Below are 9,469 nucleotides of genomic sequence, written 5' to 3'. Positions count from 1 at the left end.
GACAGGAAGAGGGAAAGGGGAGGGGCCTTTATTCTTTCTGAATTATCATATGCTGCTGCTAGGATTGGGGGCAGTTCAACCTGGGGGCTGTGGGAGGAACTCAGGGATCACAGGGCAGGCAGTGGTGGGTGGCGGAGTCCGCAGTAGCCAGATCAGCTCAGTGTAAGGAAGGACTTTCTGACAGTGACAAAGGGGGAGAAGTGAGCTCCCTATCAGAAGTCTTCGAGTATTGGCTGGCTCTCCATCAGGGAGCCAGCGAGGGGGCTCCTGGTGCAGGACTGGGATGGCTGGGGCCCCTTCCGGCTGCCCAACAGCCTCGATGGGGAAGAATTCTGGGTCTGAAGTTCTTGGGCCCTCACTTTGTCAGGCCTTCTCCTTTCCCGCCCTTCATGCCCGAGTCACCTTTTACCAGATCTAGCTTGTTGCCTGAGATTCCCCAAAGGCTCCCTCATTCCTTGGGGGAAGCAAGTCTGCTGGGCATATCTGTTGGTCTCCTCAGAGCTCTGGGGACGATGCACCTGGCATGACCAAGGTGATGCTGGCTTAGGGTGGGTGCCCTGAGGACCATGCTTAGGGGTGAGCTTGAGGGTGCCAGTGGATGGCATCTGAGGCAGACACCAGGCAGACAGACAAGGTGCCTCTGTTCCTTCCTTCAGCTTGTTTGCCAAGTGCCACAAATTTGCCTCACCCCAGCACTACTATGATGCCTGCGTCTTTGACAGCTGCTTTGTGCCTGACTCTGGCATGGAGTGTGCCAGTCTGCAGGCCTATGCAGCCCTCTGTGCACAAGAGGGCATCTGCGTTAGCTGGAGAGAACACACCCAGGGTGTCTGTGGTGAGTAGGGCTCTGTAGCAGCAGCTGGAGCCAAGCTCTGGAATCACTGCCTTCCCACAGCCCACAGCCAGGCTTCACTGCCCTGCTGGGGATCCCAGCCTTGTGCCCAGCCCGTCAGTCAGAGGGCTGTCCCTCTTTGGCTGGGGTGGGGTGTCCTTTCCGGCCCAAGGTCCATGCAGAGGAGAAGGGTTCTGGGTGAGGGGAGGGTGAGAGCAGGATTGATTCGGGAAGGAAGGAGAGGGGGGTGAGAGGAGTCTGAGTCTGCCTTTTACCCCACCCTTGTCTGAGCTTAGGGCCTGCTGGCTTGGATGGGGTGAAGGCTGAGCGGAAAGGTCAAGGTCAGGGTCACATGTGTCTCCTGTGTACTGAGCTTCTCCTTTCTTATGGCTGTGGGTGGAGATGGAGAGATGGGTGGGTGGGATAGACAGGTGAATGGAGGAGTGAACAGGGAGATGGGAGGATGACAGGTGGGTGGGTGGGAAAAGGGCTGGGAGGCCTCTTACTCACAAGGGGAGGAAGCTAGACCAGGCCAGCTAGGGGAAAGCTTGTCAGCCTGCTCCCCTGGACATGATTGTTGGGTTTGTCTTCTGTCCCCCAGATGTGACATGTCCATCTCACAAAGAGTACAAGGCCTGTGGTCCTGCTGAGGAGCCAAGCTGCCAATCCAGGTGAGGGGTCCCCCTTGGAGGAGGTTGCGGTCTCATCCTCTGCTCCATCTCCCTGCCCTCTGACATTCTGTTCCTCCTTCTGGCCCCTTCCCCAGTGGCCACAGCTATGGTGCCCAGTGCTGGAGGGGCCTGCCCAGGGCTGCTGGCTTGGGGCCTCTGTAAGTGTCCTGTGACTCCCCCAAAGCTTATCTTCAATCTCTGATGATTCCCTGCCCTGACAAAGCTCATGTCCTTCCCAAAGCTGTTGGTTCGATGCTCCCAGGACACTTGCCTGAAAGGCAGGAAGTCTCTGGAGAGACACCATGAGGCCCCAGGCTGAAGGCGGGGGAGCCTGCATGGCCTGACCCTCTTCATCCCTCCCCTTCCAGCTCAGAGGCGCCCACAGACAACAGGACGATGGAAGGTTGCTTCTGTCCTGATGGCACCATCAACTTTGCCCCTGGTGTTGATGTCTGTGTGCAGACCTGTGGTAGGTTGGGCTGGCTTTTGAGTGGAAGCTGTGACCCTGAATTGTCCCCACCACTATAAATGGACTCCTTTCTCTTTCTCTGCAGGCTGTGTGGGACCAGACAGCGTGCCCAGAGAGGTCCGTCCTGGCTCCGTGCCCTTTCTCACCTTTTGCAAGGGTTGGGGTGTGGACACAGTCAGGGAGCTGGTATCCCCATAGAAGAATCCAGGAAAGGCTGCATTGACTGGAGTCTTTGGCCATGTTGTATAGATGCTGCTGTGGGGATTGGCACTTGGTCTTGTTGGGGTGAACCTGACATCTTTCCCTCTTAAAGGAGAAGTGATGTCTCTTTTCTGAGAGAATGCTGAGCCCTGGCTGTCTCCTGTTGCCTGCACTGGGTCTTGAGGTCTGCAGGCAGAATGGGCAGGCCAGTGACCTCTTCCAGGTCCTTCTCTCTGGTCTTATCCCTTTCAAACACACTGAGGGGTCTTAGGAGGCTGAACTGGAGATGGTTTTTCATAGAACAGATCACCGTGTCTTTAATTTGGCTGGTAGGCTCATGCTGGCCAATGGGGGACTTGGGAGGTTCTTGGTCTGTTCAAACAGGGGCACTGTCCCCTTGCCCATGGAGGTCAGTCAGCCTGTGGGCCCCCGATCAGCAGGCTCTGCACCCCAGTGCTGGAGCCAGAGCCCAGGGAAGCCAGCAGCCCTGCCAGGATCCCCCTTCCCTGCTGGGTCCCCCCTTCCCGCCTCCCTCCCTCACCTATGCCGTCCTTTTTGTCCTGCCAGTTTGGGGAACGCTTTGAGTTTGACTGCAAGAACTGTATCTGCCTGGAAGGAGGCAGTGGCATCGTGTGTGAGGCCAAGCAGTGTAGCCAGCTGGAGCCTGAGTCATGCCAGGAGGAGGGCACATACCCTGTCACTGAGGTGGACCCCAGCAACACCTGCTGCAACATGACCTACTGTAGTAAGAGGGGGCTGGGCATGGGCTGCCTTTGGGGATGGCCAGTCTGAGGGTCTGGGGGTGAACAGTACCCCCCTCTAGGTGCGGGGACCCTCCCTCGGGGCCTGGGGAGCTTGCCACATGTACAGCCCTGGGGATGTGCTCAGCTTTCTTGAACCTCCCCACGGAGTGGATAGCCAGAGTACTTCCCCCGATACAAAGCATGTTCTGCAAACCAGCCCTCAGAGGCAGCTAGAACACACATCCCTACCTCCATTTTATAGAGAAGGATGCTGAGGCACAGAGGTCAAAGACTGTCAGAGTCAGGACTTGAACCCAGGTCCCCTGGTGCCTTCCTCTGGGGCTCACCCTTTTCACCATGACAGGCTGACAAGCACAGGGTTCTGTGAACACACACATGTGGTTTCTCTTTGGCTCCCATTGCCCAGAGCCCTGCTCTCAGCGGGCATGACCTCTAGAAGCACCTGGCTGAGCTGAGGATGGGAAGGAGCTGCCGAGAGGGAGGTTCTGTGAGGGTTGGGGGTTTTCTTGGCCTTGAGCCCCATTCAGAGCCAAATGAGGCGACACCTTCTATCTCCTATGGTCGTCCCAACCCCAGGGTGAGTCAGAGGCTCCTCTCGGGGCTGGTTCAGCTTCAGTGGGCTCTGTCTGGGTAGATGAGGCCAGTAATGGGCACGGGGCTGGAGAGAGCGGGCACCCTGACATGGAGGAGCCCCCCTGTGGGGTTCCCTGCTCCTTCCTGCCAGGGCTATTTCCACCTTTTGCCTGAATTTCTTTCTGCCCTCCCAGAATGCAATACGAGCCTGTGCCAAACCAAGCTGCCTGTGTGCTCTGTGGGATTTGAGCTAAAGACACAGCTTGTCTCTGGCAAGTGCTGCCCTGTCCACACTTGTGGTAAGTCTTCCTCTCCCAGACCTGTGGGAGGCACGATGGGGGAGCGCCCCGGGCAGAGAAGAGATCCAGGCCCAGTGCTGGAGTGGGGGGGCAGAGAGGGGGGAAGGCTGGGCAGTGGAGGCCTTGGGGTTAACAGGCCTTCCTGTTCAAACGGTTTGGAGACATTGGAAGGTGCTGGAGGGCGCTGTTGAATGCCCATGAGTGGGGAGCTCAGAAAACAGAAACTTCCCTTCTAGACCTGATTTGGAATGTTATTAACCGAGAGGAGGGGGATCGTGGTAGGCTGGCCCAAGCACTTCCAAACCCATTCTGATGGCCTCTTTTTCTTCCTTCTTTCTAGAACCCAAGGGCGTTTGTGTCCTGGGGGAGGCTGAATACAAGGTGAGCTCTCCAGTATCCCTGGCCATGAATGGGGCAGGCCACCCCAGGAGGGGAGCAGGGTGGAGAGGAGGGTGGGGCTGGGAGCCCCAGCTCACCCCTGAGCCAGGTTCCCCTTCAACCCTGCTGGGGGTGTGGCTTCTGACCACACCTCCAGCTTCTGAATGGCACTGACTCTAGCCACTCACTGCGTGCTCTCTCTCTCCTCTCTTGTCTCTCTGTCTCTGTCTCTCTGTCTCTGTCTCTCTGTCTCTCTCTGTCTGTCTCTGTCTCTCTGTCTGTCTCTGTCTCTCTGTCTCTTTCTCTTGTCTCTCTCTGTCTGTCTGTCTCTGTCTCTGTCTCTGTCTCTCTCTCTGTATGTCTGGCTCTCTGGCTCTCTCCCCCTTCTCTCTTTCCTTCTTGCCCTCACAGCCTGGATCTCCAGTATACTCTGAGAAATGCCAAGAATGCATTTGTACCTCGACGGTCAATGCCTCTACTCAGCTGAACATCATCTCCTGCAGCCACGTGCCCTGTAACATCTCCTGCGAACCCGTGAGTGCTGGCAGCCAGGGGGCTTCCTGCTATATGAGGGGTCTCCTGATCTGTCCCGGTGCCCCTCTCAAGCCCCTGGGCCTTTCCTGCCAGGGAAGCAGACCTGGAACCGTGTTCTTCTCTGCTCTTCTGGTGCCCTGGTTTTCCCTGGGAACAATTTCTGTATTTGACTTAGGACGTCCGACCTTGAGCCCAGGGGGAGGTCCCCGGGCTGGCCCAACATATCCAGCCAGCCTCTTCTCTTGGACCTCTGTTTTCTGACCATTTTTCTCTCCCCCTCTCTCCTGGATCTTCCCGTGTAAACCCTGTAAACCCGATGTGTTCCAAATCGTACTTTGAGCCTCCCTGCCCTCCAGACTGTGGGATTCAAGTTTCAGCCTGGGACGTGATTTCAATCACAGTACTGATCCTTTCTACCTGTTTAAGTCCAGATAGCACATTCTGTCTCTCTGAGCTTCAGCTTTCTCATCTGTAAAATGGGAGGATAGCATCTGCACCTCTTACCTCAAAGGCCTGACTGGACAAGTTGGAGCCCCTTTGCCCTCATGCAAGAGATGAGAGCAGCTGCGCTTAGGTGGGGTTCCTGTGCCTGTTAGATTGCCCATAGCTTGCGGGCCAGACCCCCATGCTCTGTGTTGGGCCTTTCCTAGGGGTTTGAACCTGTGAATGTGCCAGACCAATGCTGTCCCAAGTGCGAGCAGACCCACTGTGTGATACGCCAGAGTGGCAACCTCATGCTTCTCAAGGTCAGTACAGAGCACCACACTCTCCCCCCACCCAGGACCGGTTATCTTGGGTTTGGCAAATGTGCAGAAAAGGTCTAGGAGGGAGGGGCTGTGAAGAGATGAAGCCAGACTACATCTCATTCCTCCTCTCTCCTCCCTTCCCCCTCCCCTCTGTCCCTCCCCTCCTCTCTGTCCCTCCCTGTCCCTTCTTTCCCTCCCCTCCCCTCTGTCCCTCCCCCTCCCCTCTGTCCCTCCCCTCCCCTCTGTCCCTCCCCTCCTCTCTGTCCCTCCCTGTCCCTTCTTTCCCTCCCCTCCCCTCTGTCCCTCCCCTCCTCTCTGTCCCTCCTTTCCCCTCTGTCCCCCCTCTCGCCCTTCCCTCTCTTCCTCCCCTTCTCTTCCCCTCTGTCTCTCCCATTCCCTCTGTCCCTCCCCCTCCCCTCTGTCCTTCCCCTCCCTTCTCCTCCCCTCCTTTCTGCCCATACAGCCTGGTGAGATGAAGAATGACCCTCAGGACAACTGCACCATCTACAGCTGTATGAAGCTCCAAGACCAGCTCATCTCATCTATCTCAGAAATAACTTGTCCTGACCTGGACTTGGGCGCCTGCCAGCCTGTGAGTGGCCCTGGCCCCAGCCCCAGCTGCCCCCTTCTCAAGTTTCCTTTCCGAGTGCAAAGGCAGAAAGGCAGGCAGAGTACCAGCTGCTCACAGGAGCTCAGCCCCTCCCTCGCCTTGGCTGGGGATGCTGAGGGAGGACCCCATGGAGGAGGATGAGAACCTGACCATCTGGCTACTCTGGTCACTTCCTGGGTGAACCATCACAGACTGTCGGCATCAGAAGGGATCTCTGAGGCCTTGAGTCCAGTCAGCATCTGCCCCCATAAATGGTCCTCCTGCCTCCAGGGAGGGGGAGCCTACTACTCTCTGAAGCAGCCCCTTCCATGCTGGGATGGCTCTCAGTGTTGGGACATTCATCCCGACCTTCAGACTACACCTGCTCCATCCTCTAGGGCCAAGCAGAAGGGGCCTCATCCTTCCTTTACACGACATGACTCCCACATTCCCCTCCAGGGGAAAGACCCCCTGCTCCTTCAAAGGACCCTCCAGATCCCTGAAAGCATAGAAGTGGGGACTCCTATTCTTGGCTCTTCAGTCCTCATGAATGGTTTCTTACCCTCTTTCCTAGGGCACGATTAAGCTGAGGTCTAATGGTTGTTGCAAGACATGTGAGTACCCAGCTCCAGTTTGTCTGAAGGAGCCTGCCTGCCCACTAGTCTGGCTGGCCAGCTCAGACTTGGGCACGTGTTGAGAAAGCTTCCTCTCTGGGAGGGGGGGCGGGGATGCAGGGGAAAGAGCTACCTGCTCATTTGCCAGACTGAGACGGGGACCCTGGGCACCCCTCCATTCCTGAGCCAAGTGCAAATTGGAGAAGGTGTAGAGATGGTGATCTGAGGAGGCCCCGGACAGGAAGGGATGAGCGCCCTTATCTTCTCCTTCCATGGGCCAAATGAATCTCTCACCCTTGGAAGCAGCTGCCTCCTATTTCTTCCTTCCTTCCTCCCTCCCTCCTTCCTTCCTTCCTTCCTTCCTTCCTTCCTTCCTCCCTCCCTCTCCTCCCTTCCTCCCTCTCTCCTTCCTTCCTTCCTTCCTTCCTTCCTTCCTTCCTTCCTTCCTTCCTTCCTTCTTTCCTTCCTCTCTTCATCCCTACTTCCTTCCTTCCTTCCTTCCTTCCTCCCTTCCTCCTTCCTCCTCCCTCCTCCCTCCCTCCTCCCTCCCTCCCTCCCTCCTTCTCCCTCCTTCCTTCCTTCCTTCCTTCCTTCCTTCCTTCCTTCCTCCCTCCCTCCCTCCTTCCTCCTTTCCTCCCTTCCTCCGTCCCTCCCCTCCCTCCCTCCCTCCTCCCTCCTCCCTCCCTCCCTCCTTCCTTCCTTTGTTCCTTCGTTCCTTCCTTCCTCCCTTCCTCCCTCCCTCCTTCCTCCTTTCCTCCCTTCCTCCCTCCCTCCCTCCTTCCTCCCTTCCTTCCTTCCTCACATATTAGAGTAACTTCTGTGTATGTAGGGCACCATGCTAGGTGTGTGCAGGAGGCAGTGCCCAGTTTAGCTGAGATGTGGATCTTTGAGACAGTGTTTAGCTGGACAAACTCAGAACACGGGCTCCTAGGTGTGGAGAGGACAGAAGCGGGAAGGGTGACTAGGTGATGCTGCAGCTGATTAGAGAGGGCCTGGAGAACCTGGGGGGATTTGACTTCAGTCACATCTCCGACACTCCACAGTTTCTGAGCATCTGTTTCTCTCTCCTTCCCCCTCCCCGCATCAAAGGCACATTCCGCAATGAGACCGTGGTACCCTGTACGACTGTGCCGACCAAGGAGGTGATTTCTGTGGGGAACTGCAGCAGGGAATTGCTGATCAATCACTGCGAGGGAGCCTGTGGGACGTTTGCCAGGTGAGGCGAGGGACCGAAGGTGGGCCCCTGGCCTTGGGTGGGAACACTGATACAGCTGCAGGGTCCCTTCCTCCCCCACCTCGAGAGCCCCTTTGGTAGGCTGGGCTGGCCCAGGAAGCTCCAAGGAGGCAGGACTGAAGGCAGCATTAGAACTCAGCTCCTGTGACTGGTGGCCTCTTCCATCTTCCCTGGTGAAAGACAACCTGGGGCTGGGACAGAGCTTTGGCTGGAGACTGGAGGGTGGGGAGGGAATCCAGGAGACTCAGCTACTGCATGGAAGAGGCTGCCAGGGCCTTTGAGGATGGTGGAGAGGGGGTGGCCAGCCCCTGCAGCCTGCTTGGGGCCCAGAAATCGTGACCTTGCCGTGGGTGGCCCCCCAGGTACTCAGCAGAGGCCCAGAGCATGGATCATCGATGCTCTTGCTGCAAGGAGGTAAAGACCAGTCAGAAGGTGGTGGAACTGACCTGTGAGGGAGGGGGCACGCTCGCCCATGAGTATACCTACATTGAGAGCTGCGGCTGCCAGGACAGCGTCTGTGGAATCCCTCTGGCTGAAGACAGAAAGGTCACCCAGAGTCGCTCCCGCCGGGCCCTGCGGAGGTCCAGAGGTTGAGTGCCTGCCCGGGCCCAGAATCACCCTCTTAAGCCTCTGTCTCCACATGGCTGAATCCTCAGGGCTGCCTCACCTTCTTCTTTTATTCCTTTAAAGAAAATATTTATTTTCTGATCTTGTCAAACTAATAAAATTGTGCAGACACAGTGTGAGAGTGTTTTGTGTTGGGGTAAGGGGAGGGATGGTAAGGGTAAGGGCAAGAGGAGTTGCCTGCCATGTGCGCCCAAATGGGAAGTAGGAGTAGGGATGGTGTGAGCTAGGCTGTGTGGCAGCCCTCTCCCCCACAGAGAGTACTGGGGATAGGATGACCCAGAGGAGCCCTGGGGGGCCCCACCAAGTAGGCAGACATGCTAAGGGGCACCCATATAGGTCCTCTCCTCATCAGCTGCCAAGGCCCCACCAAGCTCCAAGGAGCTCTCACTGGCTACCCCTCCCTCGTTGGAGCTCCCAGGGGTGGGGCGGCTGGAATCCTCCCTGGCTGTCATCCTTCCCTGGGTCTGGGTGATTGAACTCTCGGTATGGGTCTGAGCTCCTCAAGAGAAGGGGCAACATGCCCTCTGCATCCTGCAGATCCTGGCCCCCGGCCCTGGTGCTGAGGTGCTCCCAAAATCCTGGGGGACCCGGTGGTGGATTACAGATGTTAACGGGATTTTTCTGAGCCAGTCTCCAACCTGAGAATGCCGAAATGTGGCTCTCTCTGCAACGTCCTCCCCCGGTCCTGCCCTTCAGGGCTCAGCAGGACAAAGCCCCTCTACAGAAAACTCTCTCGTGCGCCCCCCCCCCCCCCAGCCTTCCTTTCTCCGCATCTCTGCTAATTACCTCTGGACGCTCTCCAGGGTCCTTCCTAAAGTGTCACGGATGTCCAGCACTGTGTCCAGTGCTCCCGATTCAGTCTGACCAGGCTCTTGGGACAGAAGGTCCTCAGCCTGTTTGTCTCCTCCATTTGGTCAAAGGGAGAGCGTCTTTGGGGG

The 9,469-nt window shown here is 57.2% G+C and overlaps 1 protein-coding gene across 1 annotated transcript in view; it reads left to right on the top strand.

Annotated features, from left to right (window-relative positions):
* The window catches only part of MUC2 (mucin 2, oligomeric mucus/gel-forming), a 33,919-nt gene extending 25,283 nt beyond the window's left edge, over window positions 1-8,636 (top strand). Inside the window, exons 30-43 of the mRNA XM_036765330.1 lie at window positions 249-336; window positions 657-835; window positions 1,434-1,503; window positions 1,872-1,972; window positions 2,058-2,089; window positions 2,741-2,918; window positions 3,705-3,809; window positions 4,150-4,190; window positions 4,599-4,721; window positions 5,372-5,467; window positions 5,931-6,059; window positions 6,631-6,670; window positions 7,760-7,886; window positions 8,267-8,636. Of these exons, the coding sequence (XP_036621225.1) occupies window positions 249-336; window positions 657-835; window positions 1,434-1,503; window positions 1,872-1,972; window positions 2,058-2,089; window positions 2,741-2,918; window positions 3,705-3,809; window positions 4,150-4,190; window positions 4,599-4,721; window positions 5,372-5,467; window positions 5,931-6,059; window positions 6,631-6,670; window positions 7,760-7,886; window positions 8,267-8,498 (1,541 nt within the window). The 3' untranslated portion in view covers window positions 8,499-8,636. The remainder of the gene's footprint in view (window positions 1-248; window positions 337-656; window positions 836-1,433; window positions 1,504-1,871; window positions 1,973-2,057; window positions 2,090-2,740; window positions 2,919-3,704; window positions 3,810-4,149; window positions 4,191-4,598; window positions 4,722-5,371; window positions 5,468-5,930; window positions 6,060-6,630; window positions 6,671-7,759; window positions 7,887-8,266) is intronic.
* Window positions 8,637-9,469: the final 833 nt, after the last annotated feature.

Source organism: Trichosurus vulpecula, chromosome 6 (assembly GCF_011100635.1).
Source record: "Trichosurus vulpecula isolate mTriVul1 chromosome 6, mTriVul1.pri, whole genome shotgun sequence".
NCBI classification, from domain to species: domain Eukaryota; kingdom Metazoa; phylum Chordata; class Mammalia; order Diprotodontia; family Phalangeridae; genus Trichosurus; species Trichosurus vulpecula.
This window is presented reverse-complemented; position numbering and strand designations above follow the sequence as displayed.